The following is a 26,004-nucleotide window of genomic DNA, read 5'->3' as shown; positions in this document are numbered from 1 at the left end:
CCCTGATATGCGTTATTAACTTAGCCATGCTCCGTTTCCCTAGTCTATAAAACTGAAGTAATAACATTCATTGATTCATGTGTCCTTTCAACACATAGTTGCAGAGTGCTTTCTGTACTCCAGATCTGTGCTATGCGCTGGGCATACCATGGCCTGTGAGAAAGGAATGGTTCTTGTTCTCATAGCATGCACAGCCTAGTATAGGAGACAGACTGTTAAACAGCAATACCAGATGAGTGTAATAAAGGCTATGGTAAGTAATTAAGGACTCAGAGAAGCACTTAATCTTATCCACAGCATCAGAAAAAAATGTGCCTGACTAAGTGAGTGCTAAGCTAAGATGCAAATGGTGAATGGGAACTTATTAAACAGACATGAAGAAGCCTTTGTGAAGACCCAGCAGCAAGAATGGTCTTGGGGACTGGGTAATAGATGGGGTTTTAGAATAGCTGGGGCAAAGCCTGCAAGAGGAGAATGTCACAGAATGCAACTGGAGACCAAGGGCCCAAGTCATAAAAATCCTTTAAAATATCCCAAGAGTCTGGATTATACCAACGGGCCATGGGAATATGGGATGCTTTTAAGCAAGGAAGTCACATCATCCCATTTGTGTCTTAGATCCTTTAGGTCCCTGAGTGAAGAATGAATTCAAGTGGGACAGTTCGTGGCAGGTAGACCAGTTAGGGGGCTGAGAAATCTAAATAAGAGGCAATATGGGCCTTGTCCTAGGTTGGGTTCCCTTGAAAGTAGAGTGTGAGGTACAGAATTGGCTGGCAGGTTATTTATTTGGGATGTCATTCCTGGATCCCAGAATGGAAAGAATGAGATTAGAAAGGGAGAAAAAAAATCAATAAAAGTTGCTTTAATGAGCTGGTTGCTGCTATGGGCAACTGGAGCTCATTCCTACTGGGAGCCTTCTAAGGAATCACGTAGAACAGTGGTTCTTGAAGTGTGGTCTCTGTACCAGCAGCCTTAGCATCACCTGGGAGCTCATTAGAAAGGCAAAATATTGGATTCCACCCCAGATGTACTGAGTCAGAATCACTGGAGACAAGGTTTAGCAATGTGTGGTTTAATCAGCTCTTCAGGTGATTCTGATGCCCTCTAATGTTTAAGACGCGCAGGCATAGAGCAGGCCTCATAATTGCCCCACTGGATCGGAGGAAACTGAGGCAGAGGCAGAGAATTTATACCCTGACTCCTGTCCCTCAGTGATGGACAGTTGTTTTTCACATGTCAGGGTTGCACCAGTAAGGGGGGTAAAGGCTCATGACTTCTGAGAAGGCCTGAGACAGCAAAGAGAGGGCCCCATCCCCTTAGTGCAGTGTCCTGGCAAAGTGTGTGGAGGTGGAGCTGTCCTCCCAGAGGTGCTGAAGCCGGGTGGACAGAGGGGCTGTGCCCCTTTCCCACATAACCAGACTACTCACTGTGACTGGGGTGTGGCAGTGGAGATGCAGAGAATTTGAGGATACATTTTCAAGAAATAATCATCAGCACCTGATAAAAAGAAATGAAAGAAGAGGATATGAAAGGAAATTCCATTTTTCTTTTTTGAGGACCTTAATGGATGGTGAACAGGAACGGGTACCATTTTGGAAACTTGAATTAGAGGTACCTGTGATATAAGCTAATGATGGAAGGATATGGTGCTCTACACACCAAGGGAAGATAAAGGCAATCATCGTGATGGGAGTGGGTGAAATAGCTCAGGAGGTTTGTTGAGTAAGATGTGGAGAAGATTGAAGACAACACCCTGAGAAGAAGGAGAGGGCCACAGTGGGGGATCCTCTCTTTAATAAGAAAGCAAAGTAAGAAATGTCTTGAGGGCAATTCTGGGAGGGGTCAAAGGATGGAACTAGGAGTACCTGAAACCCACTGAGTACTCAGGAAATGCTCACTTTCATTACTAAGTGACTCCTTGGGGGGGCTCCTCATTCTTTTAGGACAATTTCTTAGGCTGCCATTTTGTAGAAAAAAAGTATCTAGGTCAAATATTAATAGTTTCTTTAAAAAAATATCTCCACTTTTTAAAAAATAAACTGCTGCTTACTTTAAAAAATTGGGAACTATGTTGTCCCTAGGGATAATGGTCATTCTCATATGCTTAGAGCATATGAGAATGATGTCATTAGTTACATGTTAAACACTGGGTCCTCATTCAGACACTCCCCTGCCCTGGAATTTTAATCTTAGCTGGTGATGCAGCTGTCTCAAAGTGATGACAACCCCCAAGGGACCATATGCCTGTTGTCTTCACATTAGGCTCTGGGCAGGCAAAGAAATTTGTTTAGAAACTTACTACAACTTTTCCCAGGAATCCATCACCTCTAATTTTGCCAGGCAGAACTCAACCCAAGCATATTCTTAAGGTGTCAGATCTGAGGGGTGTGGCCTCAGGTCTTCTTGATGTAAGTACATGGATGTTCCCAGTCTTAGAGTTCTTACTGTAACTCACAAGTTCACTTTCATGAAAGGGACCTACGTATTCACTGGTACATGATAATAAATCACTTAGGGATTGAATATTTACATTCATGACAGTCTTCTGTCAAAATTTAAAGGAAATGTATATGATTTGGCTTATTCATGCACTTAGTAAAATATAGCATTTTCCTCAAGGTGGTCTCAAGTTGCATGGTATATCAGCCAAAGACCAAACATCTGAGCTATTAATTATTCTCTTTGCTATAAAAATTAAGAAGCTCACTTACTGCAGAAGCTTCTTTCTTAGGTCTTCATGTGACTGTAAATCACTGGGGTATCTGAAGAGAGAATTCCAATCTATGAGCAAAGAGATGTACATGGGAAATCCCCTGGCTACTCCTACCAGGGTCAGAAACAGTTTTCAATGATACGGGGTAGTTATTCTACTAATTTAGGGACCGTTTTTATCTGTAACTACCTTATACTTACAGTATCTCTATGGTTGTTTCTCATATAAACTTCTTTGATGAGATTTTAAGGAACATTTCGTTGGATTAGAACCAAATTGAGGGGAGGGGTAATGGATCAATTATGATTAGACATGCTTCCAGAGGAAATGCAAGAGATTTTTTACCCTGTCCATTGATGAGCAATTTCTTGCTCTTGGCAGTACTTGAGCCAAATGGAGCACAGAATGTGGATGGCTGCAGATTTTCCTTCCACTCTGCAGAGAATAATTTTGGCATGGTGTCTTCAACTTTATCACCTGCTCTTGAGTTGATTGGTCACTTTTACTAGAAAACTTAGCTCCAAATAATCTCTACCATATTTCTTAGAGATAATTTCCTCACCCAGAGATAGTCATTCCTTATTATCTTATTTTAAATATATTTTCATTTTCTTAAATACATTTTGTCTCCGAATACCATCTACATGAAGTAACATTGCTTGTCACTTAAGCAATATCTCAGAAACCCACTGGCTGTGTAAATTATTTATTTCATTTGCAAGTTGGGAACTTTGCTCATTAAGAATATGTCAGGCCGTGCGCAGTGGCTCACGCCTGTAATCCCAGCACTTTGGGAGGCTGAGGCTGGTGGATCATGAGATCAGGAGTTCAAGACCAGCCTGGCCAAGATGGTAAAACCCCATCTCTATTAAAAATACAAAAAAAAATTACCTGGGCGTGATGGCAGGCACCTGTAATCCCAGCTACTCAGGAGGCTGAGGCAGAGAATTGCTTGAACCTGGGAGGTAGAAGTTGCAGTGAGCAGAGAACATGCCACTGCACTCCACCTAGGCAACAGAGTAAGACTCCATCTCAAAAAAAAAAAAAAAAGTAAAAGCTAAACATACCTGCATTTACTAAATTAATCAACACTCTTACAGCACTTAATATCTCCACAGTTCTGAGAACTTTTCTAATCTTAATTTATTTGATCATCTTAACAATCCTTAAAATGAGTTCCATAATCATCTCCAATTTTCAGATAAGAATATTGAGACCAAGAGCCATTTTACAGTTTGCACAAAATTGCCCAACAGGAAATAGAAGAGCTGGACACCAAGCCAATGTGTTTAACACTTGGCTTTATGCTGGTAGTCATTATTTTCTGGTGCTTCTTCATGTGTAAATCATTCTACAGAAAGTAAAGCTAGAAAATTAAAAGCAATGTTTTCTCCAGAAACACTGCGGTGAATTCCATCTCTGGCTGCTTCTTGTGTCTTGACATTTTCCCTTCCTCCTTTTTATTTTATGGCCAAAGTGATCGTTACCTTGGCTCAGATGATTGTAACAAGCTTCTAAGCCCCTTGCTAACTTAGGCCCTAACCATCTTCTCAGTCTATCATATGTGGCAGCTGAGTTCCTATCTACCTGTAACACATAGGCTCACATTTATGTCTCAAAATTAAGAATTCTGTATCTGGCAAGGCTGATGAGATTAGCCTTACCAGGAATTTCTAAGTATCTACTATATGGTGTAGATAATTCATCTCTTCTCACATAGTTTATGACTGCCTCATTGAAAGTCTACCCTGTAATGAATCGCTGATCTGCTGGGAAAGATTCGGATTAGAATACCTTCAGATGCTACCTTTTCTAAGAGATGTGATACATATTAAAATCCTAATGGCTTATCTCAAAAAATATGCTTTCTTTGGGGATATATGTTTTAAGTGAAATCATGTTTATGTTTTAGGTAGCGATGGTTCTTTACAGCACCTCACAACATTCACCAGATAAGCAGTCACTTAATATCTTGTTTTTTATAGGCACACTAGAAAACCTTTATGGTACCTCACTGCAACTACTCTCCATAGTCCCCCTTTGGCCCACCGTGGTGCTGACATCTGGCATAACGGACTATGTGTTCTCACCAGAATTTTGGGAAAAGTTCAGTCCCACATTGTATTCTCGATTGCCTTTAGGAGGTGCCTATTACTGCTCACTCTATCTCCTGGTAAAGGAAAAATCAACATCGAATGCTTTGACCAGTTCACATCCAAGATGAATACTTATATTTGATAATTACTATTTGAGACACAAATATATATTTGATCTACTTTTTTTTTTTTTTTTTTTTTGAGATGGAGTTTCACTCTTGTTGCCCAGGCTGGAGTGCAATGGCATTATCTCAGCTCACTGCAACCTCCGCTTCCCGGGTCCAAGCAATTCTCCAGCCTCAGCCTCCTGAGTAGCTAGGATTACAGGCATGCGCCACTACACCCAGCTAATTTTGTATTTTTAGTAGAGATGGGGTTTCTCCATGTTGGTCAGACTGGTCTCAAGCTCCAGGCCTCAGGTGATCTGCTTGCCTCGGCCTCCCAAAGTGTTGGGATTACAGGCATGAGCCACCGCGCCCAGCCTGATCTGTTCTTTAAATGGTGATTCTGATTCAATTTTCCATTGAGGGAATTTCTGTATATTTTTGATAACACAATCAAAAGCAAAATATTCCATCCCTTTGATTTAGTCAAACTTCCTCCCTCGAGGCCAGTTTTCCCTAGTTCAGAGGGCTTTTACCTGTGACAAAAGCTCATTGATATGAATCAGAAAATTTTTCAGCACTGAAATTACTCCCTTAATTTGTCCCAAACTGCCAATAGTGTTTTTATTGTCCCATGTATATGAAACAGTCTTCATATTTTAATATTCATTAAAATGATTCAGTTTCTTAGAATCATACCTTTGCTCAGTTTCTGGTCTAGTCTTAATTACTGGTGACATTTCTCTCTTTTCAGTTCCTCCCAAGTTTGTGGTTCAGCCACGGGACCAGGACGGGATTTATGGCAAAGCAGTCATCCTCAATTGTTCTGCTGAGGGTTACCCTGTACCTACCATCGTGTGGAAATTCTCTAAAGGTATGGAGTTACTTGATCTACTTGTTACCTGTCAAACATTTGCTATGTTCTAAAGGATTAGATAAGCATTTCTAGATTTCCAGAGAAGTTTCTTGCAAGTAGATACGTATCTCTGTTTCCACCAAGCCTATCATTCTCTCATAGACATTCCTAGTCGTCCACCTAGGTGTTTTTATTCATACCCACAACGTGTCTGTTCTACATAACATGCCCTTGGAAAGGCCACAAAGGGATGGAAGTCTTTTGTGTAGATTGTTTCAGCACTTAGGAAGTCCTACCTTGCCCACCTGTATTACATAACCATGGTCTGCTTAGAGATCACTGCACACTCGTACATGAAGAGATGTGAGTTTAAATTGTCAGAACTACTCATAGCTGGAAAACTATTTCCCCAGTATTTAGAGAGATGAGTGGGTTTAGAAAGTTAAAGATAATATCATTGATTGTTTTATTCCCCTTATTACCTTAGAATATACACATTACACGTCATCTCCTTGGCATGCTCTTTTTAAAAACAAACACGCCCAATGTCCTATTGCGATTGTCTCATGTTCCCTGCTTGCACCCCTAATCATGTTTCCTCTTCTAATGCAGAACAGTAGCTCCTGGGTTTTAGGTGACATTGTAGATATTACGCAAGTAGAAATGTATGACATGGAAACGAAGAGGGGAATCATGTTAGACTTTGGAAAAACAATTTCTGTTCATTAGGGTGGCTTCTTCAGAACGCCTCCTTAACGGTACTTGCAAACATATTGGAAGTTCTCTTTCTTTCCTCATTTAGACACTTGAATTCAGTACTATATTAGTTGAGGGCCAGCTATGTGCTGGTGAGATCAAATAATCAGTCAATCATGACCTTTTTTTTCCAATAACCTAAGACCTAGTATCTAGGTTTAATTATTGTGAGGTATTTGTATTTGTGTTGACTTAATCATCATTTATACTCTAGATGTTTCTTTTTTAAAATAGCATGTTGCATTTTCTCATTATGGAAGCAACAATGACCAAAGGAAAAATAAATGGTACATTTGTTGCAACCCTCCTGGCATCTCTCTTTTGAGAAGGAAGGTAAAGAAGTGGGGAAGGGTGCTAGACACTGTCTGATTGGGAAAATAGCCAAATTTTTAAAAGTCCCTGAAGCAACTCCCCTGTCACACACCATACACCACATCCACTGTCCATGTGCAAAGGACTTCTTCAAAAATAAAATCCTGTTATTCAGAGTCTCTGCCCCCATGACTTTTTATTTCCTGCCGTATTTGAAGCTCCATTGTGCATTATTACATGGAAACAGATAAACATCATAAATTTAATTTAGTTTCTATGGAGGTGCATATTTGATATTATGGACATTTTCCATGACATTTGCCTTCTTCGACATTATTTTTAATGCCTGTCATTATGCAGGTATTCTCTCTCTCCCTGAGGGTGTTTACAGTTTTCACTCTCATAAACACTGCAGCAAACGAACACTCCTGTATGTTAATTCAATGCGCATATGTGTAAGTGAAGTGAAAAGGCACCAGCCATATACAAGGCTCTTACTCTGTACTGCCCAAGGGCACTTAGGCCACCAACAGTATGGGTGGGTAAATGTGGCCCAGCATCCTCACCAACTAGATAACATTTTTTTTAAATAGTCTTTGCAACCTGATGGTTGAAAATGCCCTCTCATTTTAATTTGCATACTTAGATTGTTAATGTTGTTTAACATGTTTTATCTTATGTTAACAGACCACTTCTACTTCTCCTCTGGGAAATTTCTTATTCATGTCACTTGCACGCTTATCTCTATGTCTTATTTATTTGGAAGTGTTTCTACATAGATTAAATAATACTTTGTCTGTCTTGGATGTTACTGACATTTTATCCCTTCTTACCACTAACTTAAAAATTAGGTTGTAATAGTAGCTTTTTTGTCTTTAAATTTCATATGCAATATCAAGTCATCAAAGAAAAAAATTAGAAATTGCAATTTTTTGAAAAGTTAAATTCCCTCCAATAACATCACTCAAAGATGATCAAAGATAACTGCTGCAAACATTTTTTGTCTCTAGACTGTCAGTCCTGTCCCCAAGCAATTGCATACCCATAGATACACATTATACATTTTTAAAATTTTGATGATTGTTGCTGGCTTATAATCTTTCTTCAGTCAACAATATACTATGTATGTCTTGCCATAACAACAAATATGGTGCTTAATATGACTTTTTTTTTTTTTTTTTTCTGGAGACAGAGTCTTGCTCTGTCGCCCAGGCTGGAGTGCAGTGGTGCGATCTCAGCTCACTGCAACCTCCGCCTCCTGGGTTCAAGCAATTCTTCCGCCTCAGCCTCCCAAGTAGTAGCTGGGATTACAGGTGTACACCACCACGCCTGGCTAATTTTTTTGTATTTTTAGTAGAGATGAGGTTTCACCATGTTGGCCAGGCTGGCCTTGAACTCCGTGACTTTTTAATGTCTGTGTAATGTTTATTGTAGTACATCAATAATTACGTTTATCTAATTACTTTAGTTAAGATTGAGTTCAGCCACTTAAATTCACAAGGGTTTATTTTTCTCATAAGAGGACTCTGGATGTCGACAGCTCAGGACTAGTTTGTTGGCTTGGCTAAGTCATCAGGCACCCAAACTCCTTATGTGTTAGGAAGAGTTCTGCCTCTCCTAGCAGCGTTCTTCATCCTCAAACGATGGCCACCAAGCTATAGTGTCAACTTCCTTTCACATTTCCCTGTAGGAGGAAGAGCAAAGGGAGATGGCTGCCCCTCCCACACGAGTCACCTCCCTTTAAGGTCCTTTCCAGAAGTGCGTCACAGATCAATTTTGCCAGCATCTCTCTGGATCACTGGCTGGGTCGCCCCTGGCTATAAAGGGTCCGTAAGCCATCGTGGACATAATGTGTGTTATTTTCCTAAGTCAGAGGGGGTGTTGGATACCTGGCAACTGGATATCTCCAACACTATTGTTGAATGTCATATTTTTGGTTTTTGCCAGTTTTTCTTTTAGAAAAATATCATCATGGGCCAGGTGCAGTGGCTCACACCCGTAATCCCAGCACTTTGGGAGGCCGAGGCAGGCGGATCATGAGGTCAGGAGATCGAGACCATCCTGGCTAACATGGTGAAACCCCGTCTCTACTAAAAATGCCAAAAAATTAGCCGGGCGTGGTGGCGGCCACCTGTAGTCCCAGCTACTCAGGAGGCTAAGAATGGCATGAACCCGGGAGGCGGAGCTTACAGTGAGCTGAGATCACGCCACTGCACTCCAGCCTGTGCAACAGAGCGACACTCCATCTCAAAAAAAAAAAAAAAGGAAAGAAACATATAATGACTTCTAATGACTTCTATCACATTTATCTTTGTATATATGTTCATTTATCCCTGGGGATAAATTTCTATAAGTAGAGTTGCTGGCTCAAGGAGTAAATAATTTTTATAACTTTCAATATGTATTGACAATCTGCCAGCATTTTAGTCATTTACACAACTCACCTCAGTTTGCAGTAGCGTCTGTCTCTTATAACCAAAATAATACTGGATATTAGGCTTTTTTTTTTTTTGACATTTTCCAATCTGATAGAGAAATATTGTATATTGTTATTTTAATTATGCAAGCAGTAAATCTATTTCTTAAGAACAATTTAGCCTTGCTTATGGAACATATTTTCTTTCAATGAATGATCACTAAGAGCTGAAGTGCAGCTCCCTCATAAATGACAAAACTGTGTAAACAAAACGGATTCAGCTTGTTTCCTTGAGAGATGCAACAGTTTAATTCAGGCAAGGCAGAATTCAAGGGTAAATCACTGCAGTTTAAAGGTAGCTATTGTAGAAATGAAACAATCTTTGCTACAAAAAAAAAAAAAAAAAAAAAAAGTCATTACATTTTTGACCTTGGGTCTAGATACACAAAGTCTAAGACATTCAGTTCTCTTTTTTGATTTATTTATGTACATGAACAAATGAGGCCTCTTGCCTAAAAGAGATTTAAAAAAAAAAAATCAGGGCTTCATTCTGAGGTGGGTCTCACCTGTACTCCCAGAAGTCCACAGCTTAATGCCATTCTCTTGCATGTATGTCACTTATACTGGAGGGAAAATAGTTCAGGGCCATCTCCTTGTTACCTGCTGAGAAGCAAAGAGGGACTGCAAATGCGAGAGAATAGATGATGCATCAGCCTGGGGCCTGGCCTGGGCCTCCTTTGCTCTCTCTGGCTGTCCATAGAGTCTCTGACCTTCAGGGAAACTTGGTTGTGGGAATGTCCAAAAAGAAGAGTCAGAGCATGCCTGGGGGGTGACGCTGGAGGACAATGGGGAGTAGTTTGCATTTAAAATAGCATTGTCAAAATACCCCAGGAGTAGGGAAAGTCTGAGGAAAGACTTAAAGGCAGAAGAGTCCTGTGCTCCTGTCCTCCCAGGGAGACCGGAAGGTGAGGGGCCAGCTAGTTCCCAAGTTGGGGGTAGGGGGCGAGGCCGGGAGGGCGATGCCTGGAACGATCCAGAAACACCAAGGAGGACATTACAGCTGTGGCAGAGTTAGTGAAAGGAAGTCCTGGGAGAGGAGACTCCTGCACTGGGTCCCCATCAGTCATTGTAAGGACCTGGCTCTGTCCAAGTGGGGAGTGGGTATGGTGAGCAATGAGAGTTGTGATGGTGATGCGGTCTCTTCAGCTGCTGCTGTGCTGAAGCCAGAAGCTAGGAGGCTAGCTGGGTAATTGGAGAGAGAGGGTGTGATCTGCCTCATGCTTTAAAAGGATCGCACTGGCATGCTGTTTTGAAAGCAGACTGTGTGAAGGACAGGAATTTCAGCTGGAGAGCTGTTCTAAGGCCTTGGCCGGGATGTGGCCGGGACCAGGGTGACGGCAGTGGACGAGGGACAAATGGATTCTGAATGTCTTTGAGTGATGGACTTACTATGGGTGTGACAAAAAGGGGAGAACCCCAGGCAGTGAGGAGAGTGGAAGTGCCGGTGACAGACAGGACGACTCCAGGAGGGCAGACCTGGGGCTGGGATAAGATCAGGGTTTTGGGCTCCTCTCTTTGCAGATACAGCTGTCAATTTCCAGTATAAGCAATGATAAATTTTCTAAATATCCTAGATTTTGATGAATATTTTCTACATTGTCAGAGCTTAGACCCTCTATGTTCTGTTCTGCAGCCATATGCCCAACTTTTGCAATTGCCAGTTCTGTGTTAGATTGATTTTGTGCTCAGTATGAGTTATTTGGACATAGTGAAGAATATTCCAACCTCTTTCTGGTTTGCAATGGTTTGTTCCTTGCCTTTTTACACCCAAAGGACAGATATTGGCGGCTCACACTGTCTCCTTGGAGGGAGCACAGACTGCCTGATTTCCCTGTAGAAGGAACTTAATCTTTTTGGTTCTGTGCACCAAAGAGCTGACTTTGAAGTCTGGTAATTTTTTTTCTTTTTTTATTTTTGTGATGGAGTCTCGCTCTGTTGCCCAGGCTGGAGTGCAGTGGCACGATCTTGGCTCGCTGCAACCTCCACCTTCTGGGTTCAAGAGATTCTTCTGCCTCAGCCTCCCAAGCAGCTGGGACTATAGCCATGCACCACCACGCCCAGCTAATTTTTGTACTTTTAGTAGAGATGGGGTTTCACCATATTGGCCAGGCTGGTCTCAAACTCCTAACCTCGTGATCCACCCAACTCGGTCTCCCAAAGTGCTGGGATTACAGATGTGAGCCACCGCACCTGCCCTGAAGTCTGGTAAATTTTTAGTCTATAATTTGGTGTTTTCCATTTGGGGTCAATTTTCCCATAGATGTGGTGCATCTATTTAATATGTAGATTCAGGTTATTTTTTAAAATATTTTTCCCATGAATTGTGTCTCTAAGTGTTCTCTTCCCTGCTTTAATTTTCTTCTTCAGGGTCTCTGATTGTGGTTCCATAGGATTGCCACCTAGTCTCTGTAGCTGTCATTTTCTCTCTGGTTTTTTAACTCATTGATTTCCATTTTAATTTGTTCAATATTTTTCCATTTCTGTTCTCCGTGTCTTTTTCCCAGCAAGGTCTGTTCTTTGTGCCCGCTCCGGTTCTGCCTTCACTGCTGTGAGTTTATATTTTTTCTCCTTCTTTCTCTCCAGCTCTGCCAGCTCACAGTTCACCCTTCTTCAGCCATGGCTTTATAGACAAGTGACTGTTTTATTCACAGTCTTCATCTAAGTCGTAATACCTGGTTTCTTGTTCTGTTTTGTTCTTCTATTTTGCTTGCTGTATCTTTGCTAGGTCTTGGTTTCCTTTTGAATACAGTAGCCCCAAGACCCCCATGGGATGACTGAACCTTGGGGAGCACCAAACCCTACATATGCTATGCGCTTTCCTACACATGCATATCCCTGATAAAGTTTAATTTATAAATCAGGCACAGTAAGAGATTGACAAAAATTATGAGTACTAGAATAAAATTATTATTACAATGTCCTGTAATAAAAGCTATGTGAATGTGCTCTCTCTCTCTCAAAATATCTTATACGGCCATACTCCCCTATTTTAAGACTGTAATTGACCTCAGGTAGCTTAAACCATGGAAAGTGAAAATGTGGATGAGGGGGAACTACTGTACTTACATTTGAAGAAAATCCATGTCCCCAGAAAAATATTGTTTTGTACAAATGTCTGATTCCTCAGCTAACCCTACTTCTAAAATTCTAAGCCACATCAGGCCTGGGGAAGTGCCACCCACACCCACCTGTGCACACTGTTTTCACTGATGGAGGCTTTGCTCTCACCTGTGACCCACTCTGCTGGGACTTCCAAAGTTCACAGCGGTGGCCCTGATTCCCTCATCTTCCTGTATGCTCTTCTGCTCAATTACCCTCCCTGTTGGTTGCCCATTTACCCATTCTGTAGTTGGAAGTTTAGCTATTTTCTAATCTCATAGGAAATAGAGGTTACATTTCTAGGCTTCTCTCTCCCATTTGCTTTCATGTTGTTCCCAGGAAGAGAAGAAGAAATGCTGGTTTATGCCTCCATCTTGAAATATGAAATTCTATTGTTTATATACAAAGATTCATTAAATTTGGACTTGATTTTAGTAAAACAAATAAAGTAGGAATCTAGGAGGAGGAGTAGAAATCATCAGTTAGGAGACTGGGCTATAAGTTCAAACCCCAGCCATAATACAACCCTGTCTGGTTGCGTGACTGCATGTAAATTACCTACCCCATATGAACCACAGCATCCTTGCAGCTGAAACAGATAAAATAAGGGGATAAATGTGATGATTTAGTAAGATGACTCATAGAAAGCATTTATTATGGCTTCTGGCACATAGCCATTAGTCAATACGTATTAGCTATTATTAATATCATTATTGCCATTATCGTGAACTTACATGGTTAGCCATTTGTCCTAAAACCATTTATTGAAGAGCCCAAACTTTTTCATTTGCGATACCTTATTGTCTAAGGGGAAAATGTGAATACTGGAGTCTGTGTTTCAGCCTTCTCTCTGTTACACTCAATTGCCTGTTCAGCACCATACGTATTAGAAGTTTATCTCCTTCTATTTTAATATCTGTTTTGACAATACTCCCCTTGCGACTTTTATTTTTCAAAAATGTCCTTGCTTTTTCTGCATGGATTTTTGTTTGTTTGTTCCTTCTAGATGCATATTAAGATAACTTTATCAAGTTTCAAAAAAATCTGGAAAATTTGGAGGATCATAAATTTAAAGCATAACGTGAAGAATGCTGATGTCATTAGAATATTGAGTCTTCCCAGCCAATACCATGGATAGTCCTTTCATGTATCCAAGTTTTTCTTTTATGAACATTAATAACTTTATTGCATTCTTTCCATTTGTCAGTGGTAGTGAATTTTTATAAGCTACGGCATCTGGTTTTCTTTTGTCCTCCTTGGTTTTCTGGGCGGAAAGGGGCCAAGAGCTGTCTACAGCCAATCTTTCTTGAGCTTGTCCTTATGTAGCTGTCCGCATCTCTTTCTTCTCCCAGCAAGGGTAATGCTGTTCTTAATTTAGAGGAGTTTCTATTTTCCCCACTCTGTAGCTCATACAAAGGGCTGCAGTGGGGTGTGACTCTATTTCTTCCTGTCTCTCTTGAGATTGTATTTCTCCCTGCCCCTTTTCCTGTGTCCTTTCTGCTCATTGTAGTTTCCCCAACTCCATATTTCCCTGGAGGCTCCAGAGAATCCACCATTATTTGGTGCACACACAGGTTTTCTTTTGCTCCTCCTTCTCCTACTGTCCCCAGACAAGCTGCTGGAGGCTGTCACTTCTGCACTCACCACGCACAGTCCCCCAGAGGGCCTGGCTGTCCCTTACCACTAGGGCCCTAAAAGCACCCTCTTCTGCTCAGTGTCAGCCCACCTGGAGAAATCCTCCCCTGTGGTTATAGACTCATCACAGGGGGCAACAGGAACTTGATTCTTTTGTTGAGAGATTCATAGAAATAAAACTAGGCACTCCAGACAGTTAACTAAACGTTTCCATGCAAGATGGAGGGGAAAACACATGCTGTGCTCAATACTGGCCAAACTGCTCAGGTGACCCTCTCTGGAGTCCCCTCCTACTTTAGGGGTGTGCCCTGGAATGGCTCACCTTGATCCTGCCCACAACTTCCCTCCCAGTGTCCAGGGGACATCCCTGGGACCTTCTGTAGTCCTCATGGCCTATGTCTCAGAAGACCATGAGAAATATGCGGGAAAGGACAAGCCCAAGTCCCTCAAGCAGGTTAATTCTAGAGCAGGTTTTCTGCCAACACCAGTTTTAGACCTCTCTGTTGAGATGACCAAGTCAGTCCCTTCCTCAGCAGTCAAGAGAGGGCTCACACTGCAGATCACCTGTTAATCACACTGTGATCACACTGCACATCATACTGCAGATCACACTGCAGAAGACCCTGCAGATCACACTGCGGATCATGCTGCAGATCATGCTGCAGACCACCTTGAGATCACACTGTGGATCATACCGTGGATGACATTGCAGATCACCTGCAGATCACACTGCGGATCACACTGTGATCACACTGCAGATCACACTGCAGATACCTGCAGATCATACTGCAGATCACACTGTGGATCACACTGCGATCACACTGCAGATCACACTGTGGATCACACTGCAGATACCTGCAGATCATACTGCAGATCATGCTTCAGATCCACCTGTGGATCACACTGCAGATTACACCATGGATCACACTGTGAATCACTCTGCAGATTACACTGCAGATCACCTACAGATCACACTGCAGATCACCTGTGGATCATACTGCATATCACACCAAGGATCACGCTGTGGATCACACTGCAGATCACACTGCAGACCACCTTGAGATCACACTGCAGACCACCTTGAGATCACACTGTGGATCATACCGTGGATGACATTGCAGATCACACCGTGGATCACACTGTGATCACACTGCAGATCACACTGCAGATACCTGCACATCATACTGCAGATCACACTGTGGATCACACTGCGATCACACTGCAGATCACACCATGGATCACACTGCAGATCACACCGTGGATCACACTGCAGATACCTGCAGATCATACTGCAGATCACGCTTCAGATCCACCTGTGGATCACACTATGGATCACACTGTGAATCACTCTGCAGATTACACTGCAGATCACCTACAGATCACACTGCAGATCACCTGTGGATCATACTGCATATCACACCAAGGATCACACTGCAGATCACACTGCAGACCACCTTGAGATCACACTGTGGATCATACTGTGGATGACACTGTAGATCACCTGCAGATCACACTGCAGATCACACTGCGGATACCTGCAGATCATGCTGCAGATCACGCTGCAGATCCACCTGCAGATCACACTGCAGATCTCACTGTGGATCACACTGCAGATGACACTGCAGATCACACTGAGGATCACCTGTGGATCACACTGCTGAACACACTGCAGGTTGTATATTCAAAAGATAAGTCTGGAAAGAAGGAAATTATCAAGAGACAGAAATTTGCTTAAATAAAATTCTCTTTTGTTTTTCCTCTGGGAAAGCAGGGGATTTATATTAAAATATCTCAATAGGGAGCACGTTCATAGGGCCCAGTTGGGATGATACTGAGTTTTCAGGTCCTCCAAGGCTTCTCCCCAAGTTCTGGTCCCTTTGTCCTGCTCTGTATGCCCTTGCATGTTTCACTCTGCCCCAGCCTTGTGCCTGAGTGCCCCCAGGTTCAGTGTCCAAGGCATTTCGTCTCATTCTTTTTTTGCCCTTGCTGCCACTCACTCTGACTTTGAATGCCAGTTCCACAGGCTTTGCTCAGACAAGGGTCTCTTTTGCATCCCTGTTCTGGGAAATTGGGTCTCTGCATTGTCTCTGACCCTTGTCTTGGTCATCTCCTTGAGACCAGTGGCTCCACTCCTGGCCCTATCTTAATCCTCTTAGTGTGGATCACCAGAATAAAACTTCTGACCACAAACCTGACCTGGTGGAGGCTGCTGCCCTCCCACTGTCCCACCCCTGCCTGTGCATCTGCACACCATTCAGTGCTCTCACCATGCCCACTCCTAGACTCACCATTTGTCTTGCTCTGTGTTGTTTAGAGCACCCCAAGATTCCACACCCATGGTTTTGACCTCTTCCATGTCCTTCGTTTCCTGAAGCAGCAGTGATCCCCTGCTCTGCCCCAGTGCACTCCTCTGATCCAGGCTATCAAGTCCCGGCTCTCACCCAGTACCCCGATTTCCAATTAGGCAATAAGATGCAAATATTGAATTAATATGGGGAAAGAATTCAAATAATCCAAAAAGGAGAAGAAGGCAACATCTCTCTATGGCACACATGGTAAAAATAAACCCAAGTTCAAAGTCCAATATGGATCCCTCATGCACAACAAAAGGAGCTCTGCTTGTGTGTTGTGTGTTCCCCAAGAAGAGACAAGGGGCCTCACAAAGAAATAATGAGTTCTTGAAAACAAGTTGTAAGCTGAACAGAGAAAGTGAGTGTTCCATATATTGTTTTATTTTCTTCCTTTGATGGTAGGAAAAACCTTAGCAGAGCAGAAAACCTGCCTTCCTCTGTGCTACCCTAATCGGCATCTCAGTGGCCCTGGGAGCTGCTGCAGGACCTCTGCAGGGTCCTCACCTACGGAAGTGTAATTACCCTGAGCCTTGGTGGAGCCACCAGGACAGTCAACCCTGGGGCCCATCTTGCTCTTCCTTTCTTTATTTTTCAGCACTCCTCCATCTTTCCTCCTCATTTATTTCCTGGGAAACTTTCTGGAAGCCTTCTTCTAGGTATAGGCAGCCACACTGAAGACAAATGTTTGGGGGGCTCTTGCTCCAGGGAAATGGTGGCTGGAGACCTTGAATGGTAGACACTGCTGCAGGGCTCCTCCCAGGAGCAAGGCAAAGCACTGGTGGAATCTGCATAATTGAGCCACCTCAACCACTTCCAATATCACATGACCCCTTGACGAGTGCTGAATTGTGTTCAGTTCATGGATCAATTATCTGATAAGTGAGTGAAGGGCCAATTCCCTCTGGCCGATTTAAAAAAAAAGGATTCTTATGTATTAGTTACATAATTACGTATTAGTTACAGAATTAGACATTGAAGTGCTAGTGGACTAGCAAGTTGTAACAAATCCTGATTAGACACTAATCTAGACCATGAAATTTCCATTGTTTTCATTGGATAGCCTTCTTCAACATAGAAATGAAGGTATTAAGGAAAGATGACTGGATTGCACAGTGGACACAATTATGTGCACATTTACAAAAGAAGTAACCTGGACTGTGTCACACCTGGATGGTGTGGTGTGTTATCAAGAAGGGATCTAATAAAGGGAATTAGGGGCATGCAAAATCCTTTGAAGCGTGGACAAACTGCGCGGCCCTTTAAGCACCTGAGAAGTGTAGGAACTAAGATGCTTCTCCCGTCACTGCTAACAGCTGCTTCTAGTGCTCAAGCAGTGATTTGTAGTTCTCCCACAGGCAACCATAAACCTGATGTTTGGGGTTGACCCATGCATCAATTTGCTGCTTCTAAAGCAAAATAATGGCTTTTCCACCCTTGCACCTACAAAATTGTTTTTAAGTGCCTCTCACTGGTAAAATGTAAACCAGAATCTAGTAACAAAGCCAGGGAATGTAGTTTTCAGGCTTTCAAGCCCTGCAATTTAGGGCAGAGTTTAGAGGGAAAGTGGTAGTGCTAAAGATCAACATACAGCATCTGACACAAAGTTTCAGTGTCATAAATATTACCTGCACAGTGGTGGAAGCTTCTTTCTCAGGGATTGGAAATAGCTCTCCAGCCTGGAACCAAGCCAGTAGTGTCTCAGGACTATACCTCTGTCCACTTCTGGATTCTTCTTTGTAACAGAACTCTTCAGCACTCCTTCACTGAATAAGCATTGTATTTCAACTACTAAACCTTATTTAGTTGCAACTGCTGTTGCTATTCTTGCTTTTTCTCTTATCTTTCCATTGCAACCTCTATCTTTTTACCCAATGCTTTCCTGCAATCCCCCAACTATTCTCAGAGAGGAAACCCCCCTTCCTAAAGAAGAAAAACAAATGCATTCTTGAGGAAAACACCACTCTCTCCATAAGGATGAAAGGGATTGTGTTTGATTCCTTGGTGAAAAGAAAGAACAGCTTACCGCCTGACCATTGTGCAAACCATTGGTGAGGCTAAAGAGACCTCCTTTCCATGGTCCTGCGACTCTTCAGTCTTATTTCACCCTACAAGGGGACCCCTCTGGATGAGCTCATTGACCAAGCTCTCCTTGCATGCAGGCATTTATACCTACATTCATACAATCTTGCCTCACTTTATGTGCACAACAATCCTACATCATATGTAAATGGATTATTCTCCTTATTCATATATGATGAAATTAAGGATGCAGAGAAAATAAGCCACTTGCTGTAAGGCATGGATAGTTTCAGAGAGCATGAGAAGCTAACCCTTTTGACTCTTATCCAAGTGCCCTCTCTACAGACCAACAAAGACTTAACAGTGAAGGAAAAAAATTGAAACAATTTTCTTATTTGCTGCTGCCTTCAAAGTGGGCTCATTTGGTGACAATCTGCCGTTCTTTTTCCACTGTCCCCATACTCTCAGTCCCTGTGAACACAGCTATGCATATATTTGCAATAAATAAGAAAGGTGACCCAGAATTAATATAACTAGCAATTCAGTATGTGCCTTACATAATGCTTTAACATTTTATTTTCATGTAACGGAGCATTGAAATTGTCCCCACTTGACCCCTGCTAGCCACAGAAAATTGACAGTGTTTTAATTAATGACTGCTGGTTACCACATTGTATCTTCTAGCTAATTACCTAAAGTGCTTACCTTGTGCTAAGAAGATTACAGGATTTTACATATTGATGCTGTGGGTTACATTTTACTCTTTAGAATAAAGATGAATCTAAAGTAGATGACTGATAAATAATTCTGTCAAACCCTAGCGAAGTCTACTTCCCTCAAATTAAACAAATGCTAACCCTTGGAACTGTAGTCCTCATAGTAGATGAATCAGTTGGCAGTGTGTTCACTATTATTCCGTTTAGTAACCACAATTAGATCTTCAGATGCAATAACCCTTCAACTTAGGTTCATTTTTCTGATGAAGAAAAGATTTAATGTTTTCTTAAATGCATTTGAGACTTTATTTCTATCTTCATTAGGACCTTTTAGTAATAAAGAAACTTACCTCAGTCTAGATAGGAATAAACAGATCATCCTTTTATGCTATTTAATTGAGACAACTTAGCATTGTAGTTAATTTTATGTTGTGATTCTTTAATATAAATGTTTCAACTATTACAAGCATTTTTCTGGTGAAAATTATTTAAGAAAAGGAAAAAAATGTGTTGTTGACATGGATATTCATGTAAATTTTTCAAACCACACCAGCATGTTATTTGATTTTCAGTTTCTTAAATACAGTTTTATATAATTTGAAATTTTTAGATTACCTATCTTATGGTTATATTTTTTCAATCCTATATTTGGTTGAGTTTTCAGGTTGTGTGTATTGGACTAAATCTATTCTCAATTTACAGTCAACTTTGGGAACCACATTAATAGCCTTTACTGATTTTCAAAGTGTGTTACAAATTTAAGCACTTAAATAAAAGTTGAAGGCTTTTTCCTTAATTTTAACTTCCAATAAATCTATTATCCTCACACTAATGAACACAATATCCACAAGAAGTAACTTGATAATTTATAAAAACCAAATTCTTTTAAAATGCAGTCTAATTTTATAGGAGAAAAAAACATGATTATCTCAATATATGGTTAAAAACTAGCTGATAATATTCAACATCCTCTTCTGATTGAAGCAACGAGAACAAAAAAAGAGTTTTGTAAAATAATTACATAGAAACACTTCCTTATAACCCAAAGTGCTTTGGAAAATGAAGAAAAAGACAAAAGCTCAGTAGAAAAATGGGTAAGGGATAAATGGGCTGTTTACTAAAGAACAAATACAGATGGCCAATACATTCATGATGCTCAAAATTATCTATAAACAAAAACAAACAAAAATACAAAAAAAATCCGCCAAAATGTGCAAATTAAAATAGTGATGTATAGTATTGATGCAGATTTAAAAGATTAATAGCATACATCTATGAGGAAAAAATTAACCCTCAGCTAGCACTGAAGGAGATAACGTTTGTACATTTTTAAGGCAGTTTATTGTAAATATGGTAATATATTTTAAGATTTGAATATGCATCACCTTTGGTCCAAAATTCTTCTCCCTGAATTAGGCATACAGATTGCCTACCACTGTATATTTGTCTCCACTGATGGACTGATTGATGAGTGGAGACATTCGTTGCAACATGGTCCCTATTCTTGTGGAATGGGAAAGACAGAGAGCCATATAATCTTAAAATTATTCAATAATTAAAAAGAGAATGTTAAAAAGCACAACAATGTTGTTTGCTTACTATAAGCCATACCAATACATAGTTCAAGAACTTCAGTGCTTCTACCATCCCATAATGAAGGTTCTATTATTATTTCCATTTTACAAGTTAAGAAGCTGAAATATTATGTAACTTACCTAATTTTACACGTTAGGAATCTATTGCTTTGTAACAAATTACCCCAATTTAGTGGCTTAAGATAGTATACATTTAATAGCTTCCCATTTCTGTAGGTCTGGAATGCATGTGTGGCTTAGCTGAGACCTCTGGTTCACCATCTTCCCAACATGGCAGCCAAGGGGTTGGCTGGGATGCAGTCATTTCAAAGCTTAGCTGTGGGAGGGTCTTCTCCCAAGCTCACTCCTGTGATGGTTGATAAGCTTTACTTTCTCAGACTGTTGACTGAAGACCAACTCCCAGTTCCTTCCCATGGGAGCCTCTCCACAGAGCAGCTCACAACATGGTAGCTGGAATTCCCCGGAGTTAAGACTGAGCGGGAGGGAGAGAGGGAAGAAGAAAAAGAGTTGGCAGTCATGATCTTTTTAGCCATAGCTCCTCGCCCAGTATTTGTCACAGTACAGGTGCTCAGTAATTAATAAAGTCCATTTGCATAAAAACGAAGGATACATTATTTTATGTTTAGAAAATATTAGAAAGTCCGTAATCTCTCTGAAGGTATTTACTTTTTTACTGTTTGAATTTTTGACAAAAAATTCAGATTCCCTAATCCAAAATTCTCATGCTTTAAATCCCAATAAGTAAACTAGTAAATAGCTTTCATTAATTATTTTTCAAAATCAACCACTCTTATACTGATGTATTTATTTTTTCTCAGGCATTTGAGGCCAAGCACAATGGCTCCTGCCTGTTATCCCAACACTTTGGGAGGCTAAGGTGGGAGGATCAATTGTGGCCAAGAGTTTCAGACAGTCTGAGCAACCAAGCAAGACCCCATCTTTACAAAAAATTTTTAAAGGCCTAGCGGGGTATGGTGGTGTCTGCCTGTATTGTAGTCCCAGCTACTTGGGAGGCTGAGGGGGGAGGATTGCTTGAACCCGGGAGTTCGAGGCCACAGTGAGCTATGATGGTGTCACTGCCCTCCAACCTGGGCAAAAGAGCAAGACCCTGTCTCAAAAAAAAAAAAAAAAAAAAGGCACCAAAATCTTCTGTGAACTTTCATATGAATTAAGGTTTTTTTTTTAATTATTATACTTTAAGTTCTGGGATACACGTGCAGAACGTGTAGGTTTGTTACATAGGTATAAATGTGCCACGGTGGTTTGCTGCACCCATCAACCTATCATGTAGGTTTTAAGCCCTGGATGCATTAGGTATTTGTCCTAATGCTCTCACTCCCCTTGCCCTACCCCCTCACAGGCCCCAGTATGTGATGTTCCCTTCCCTGTGTCCATGTGTTCTCATTGTTCAATTCCCACTTATGAGTGAGAACATGAGGTGTTTGGTTTTCTGTTCCTGTGTTAGTTTTCTGAGAATGATGGTTTCCAGTTTCATCCATATCCCTGCAAAGGACATGAACTCATTCTGTTTTATGGCTGCATAGTATTCCGTGAAGCATGTGTGCCACATTTTCTTGATCAAGTCTATCATTGATGGGCATTTGGATTGGTTCCAAGTCTTTGCTGTTGTGAATAGTGCTGCAGTAAACATATGTGTGCATGTGTCTTCATAGTAAAATGATTTATAATCCTTTGGGTATATACCCAGTAATGGGATTGCTGGGTCAAATGGTATTTCTAGTTCTAGATCCTTGAGGAATTGCCACACTGTCTTCCACAGTGGTCAAACTAATTTACACTCCCACTAACAGTGTGAAAGCATTCCTATTTCTCCACATCCTCTCCAGCATCTGTTGTTTCCTGACTTTTTAATGATCACCATTGTAACTGGCATGAGATGGTATCACATTGTGGTTTTGATTTGCATTTCTCTAATGACAAGTGATGATGAGCTTTTTTTCATATGTTTCTTGGCCGCATAAAAGTCTCATATGAATTAAGTTTTAAATTATCCACATTATACAAGTTGCTGGTATAATTCTGAATTTTGTACATTTTGATAACTTATTTCCAAGGAGGGAGCAGATTTAGGGATAAAAATGGTTGTCCTTTTAGTCTCACTTTATAAAATATTCATTAGCTCAAGTGAGGAAAACATACTGAAGAGATAATAAAATACTGTTATGTTTTTAAATGTTTTTATCCCTGACTTTGAATTCCTTATGAAAAGAAGAATTTTAAAAACTTTTTCTACTTAGAATCATTTTATGAAAATTCATATTTTAGATATGTAATAAAGAACTAATGCAAACATGTGAGTTTTGTTAGTAGATGTTCCCTCTTCTAAATGTACAATTATCCTACATTTACATTTCTCTTAATTACCTTTAAAACAGATATCAGAAAACTATGGGCCACAATTCAAATTTGGCCCACATCCTGTTTTTGTTTTTGTAAATCAGTTTTTTAGACTATCTTATTTCCTCATAATGATCACCAACATTTATCACTATATGCTAGGACAAAGATCAATTCTTCTCAGATTCAGTATTTTTGAAGACTCCTCCTCCTCCTCCTCCTCCTCCTTCTCCTTCTCCTCCTTCTCCTCCTTCTCCTCCTTCTCTTCCTTCTCTTCCTCCTCTTCCACTTGTTTTAGAGACAAGATCTCACTGTCACCCAGGGTAGAGTACAGTGGAGCTCACTGTAACCTCAAACCCACCTCAGCCTCCCAGAGCACTGGGAGTAGCTAAGACTACAGGCATGACCCAACATGTCGAGCTAATTTTTAAAATTTTATAGAAATGAGGGCTCACTCTGTGACCCTGGCTAGTCTCAAACTCCTGGTCTCAAGTCTTGCCCCCACCCTGGTCTCCCAGAGTGCTGGGATTACAGGTGTGAGCTATCATGGCCTGCCAATAAGTTGTTATGAAACACAATCATGCTATTTTGTTTCTGTATTTTCTATGGCTACTTTCATGATTCAGTGGCAGAGATGAGTACTTGTGACAAAGACTGTATGACCTGCTGAATTTAAAATATTTACTCTCTGGCCTTTACAGAAAAAGATTACCAACCTCTTTCTGAAAATGTTAAGCATTTTTATTCATGAACATGGTATAACTCTCTAATTATTTAGGTCTTATTTAGTTATTCTCAACAACTTTTACAATTTTCAGTGGGCTGGTCTTGCACATATTTTGTTAAATTTATTCTAAATATTTTATGGTTTTTTGCCAATATATTTTCTTTTTAATTTTTATTCCCAATTGGTTGTTACTATTATACATAAATAAAATTGACATTGATTTTTGTATATTGATGTTGTATCCCATGACTTTGCTAAACTCATTTTATAGTTATAGCAACTTTTTTGTTTACTCTTTTCAATTATCTATGTAGAAAATCATGTTATCTGTCAGTAAATACAGTTATATTCTTATCAATCTACATTCGTGTACTTTTATTTTCTTATTATTATTTTTCTTTTTTTTTTTTTGAGATGAAGTCTCACTCTGTCGCCCGGGCTGGAGTGCAGCACCGTGATCTCAGCTCACTGCATCCTCTGCCTCCCAGGTTCAAGCAATTCTCTGCCTCAGCCTCTCAAGTAGCTGGGATTAGCAGGAGAATCACTTGAACCTAGGAGGCGGAAGTTGCAGTGAGCTGAAATCATGCCACTGCACTCCAGCCTGGGTGAGAAAGCAAGACTACATCTCAAAAACAAAAAAAAAAATTCAGGTTGTCGTATGTCCCCTCTAGCATTCCATTTTGATGGGAACCACCTGTTGTGGGGATTCTACTTGATCTCCTTATTCAATGTGAAAGGTCCCCTTAGGTACCTTATCAATTTCTCTCATCTCTTCACTGGGGCTACAGACAAGTTGCTGAGAAATCTAAACCAGAAACACAGGAAAGGAAGGCACAGCCACAGTCTCTGCCATTGTGAGCTCGAGTGAGACCAATATACAAGTTGTCATTAGGGTATGGAAACAGCAAGAGGAAGTGTCTTCCATTCTCCTGTCCTCAGATGCAAAGTCTGAAGTTTCCTGCTTGAGGCCTGTGGAGACGTCTGACTTGTTCAGCTCCCGTGTAGGTTCTTGGGCCAGGAAGCTAGCACCTTCTCTCTAGAACACATCTTTGGCCCAAACGTTGAGCTTCCTCCAGGAAGATCCTCACACCAGAGCTTTCCCCTCAAGTCCCCAGATACTCAGGCCAGAGAAGAAAAATGCCCTGGGAGAGTCTTTCAAGGCCTGAATCCCATTCTCCCAGCCCACCCAACTCCTCCAGGCCAGAAGCAGGCAGCATGGCAGGTTCATCCAGTCAGCATCTTCCCAGAACTCTTCTAGGACCTTCATAATCCGTTTCATTATTTCTAAAATCCTTTTTTTTATCCAGTTGTATATAAATCCTTCATATGAATCATACCACATTCATTATAATAGCATATCATATCTGTGCCATTCCCTCCTTGCATGGAAGCACTCTGAGGAGAGAGGTGTTTTAATTCTGTGCTGTCCTACTGCACTAATCTGATGTATTTATTTAAATAACATTAAATGATATTAATGGTGTATCGTGTGTCTAGACTGGAATATAACCATCGTTAAAGAGAAACCTGCAATATTCCTATTCTCTTTGTAGCCTCAGACATGTGCAGTGAGCAAAGACTTCAAATGCCATGTCCCTGGAGCACTCCTTGTTTACATTCATATTAAGTCCCTGGGAACACAAGGAATTTATTTAGCACCATGAGAGTTGTCTGCTTCTGTGGTTGTTCTACTGTGATTTCTTTGAATAATTTATCAGCTACTTAACACTCATCAAATTTGGCTTTTTATGTAGAGAAACTATCTGTAAGTTCTGTTAGTTTTTATCTCAGAGTCTGAGATACTGTCATTTTAAATAAATGCTTTTCTCTCTAAACAAGAATTTTAATATGGGAGGAAAGAAAGAAAAACCTGGTGTATCCCGTGACTGCCTTATGGGATCAGTGTGAAGCGTCTCTTTATGAGTCTGTGTGTACTTGAACTTGTTGTCTTCCCATACTTACTGTCGTTTGCATCATTGCTCCTCTTTCTTTTTCTGTCTCAGGTGCTGGGGTTCCCCAGTTCCAGCCAATTGCCCTAAATGGCCGAATCCAAGTTCTCAGCAATGGGTCGTTGCTGATCAAGCATGTCGTGGAGGAAGACAGTGGCTACTACCTCTGCAAGGTCAGCAACGATGTGGGCGCAGACGTCAGCAAGTCCATGTACCTCACGGTTAAAAGTAAGAGAGAAGAA

At 40.9% G+C, this 26,004-nt stretch overlaps 1 protein-coding gene across 3 annotated transcripts in view; it reads left to right on the top strand.

Annotated features, from left to right (window-relative positions):
- The window catches only part of DSCAM (DS cell adhesion molecule), an 827,811-nt gene that overhangs the window by 537,265 nt on the left and 264,542 nt on the right, over nt 1–26,004 (top strand). For all 3 annotated transcript variants that reach the window (XM_034948080.3, XM_063601284.1, XM_063601283.1), the window contains exons 10-11: nt 5,668–5,787; nt 25,817–25,990. In XM_034948080.3, coding sequence (XP_034803971.3) covers nt 5,668–5,787; nt 25,817–25,990 — 294 coding nt within the window. The remainder of the gene's footprint in view (nt 1–5,667; nt 5,788–25,816; nt 25,991–26,004) is intronic.

The sequence above is a fragment of the Pan paniscus genome, chromosome 22 (assembly GCF_029289425.2).
Source record: "Pan paniscus chromosome 22, NHGRI_mPanPan1-v2.0_pri, whole genome shotgun sequence".
Classification (NCBI taxonomy): Eukaryota; Metazoa; Chordata; class Mammalia; order Primates; family Hominidae; genus Pan; species Pan paniscus.
The sequence above is the reverse complement of the archived record's forward strand: the minus strand, read 5'-3'. Positions and strand labels throughout refer to the sequence as shown.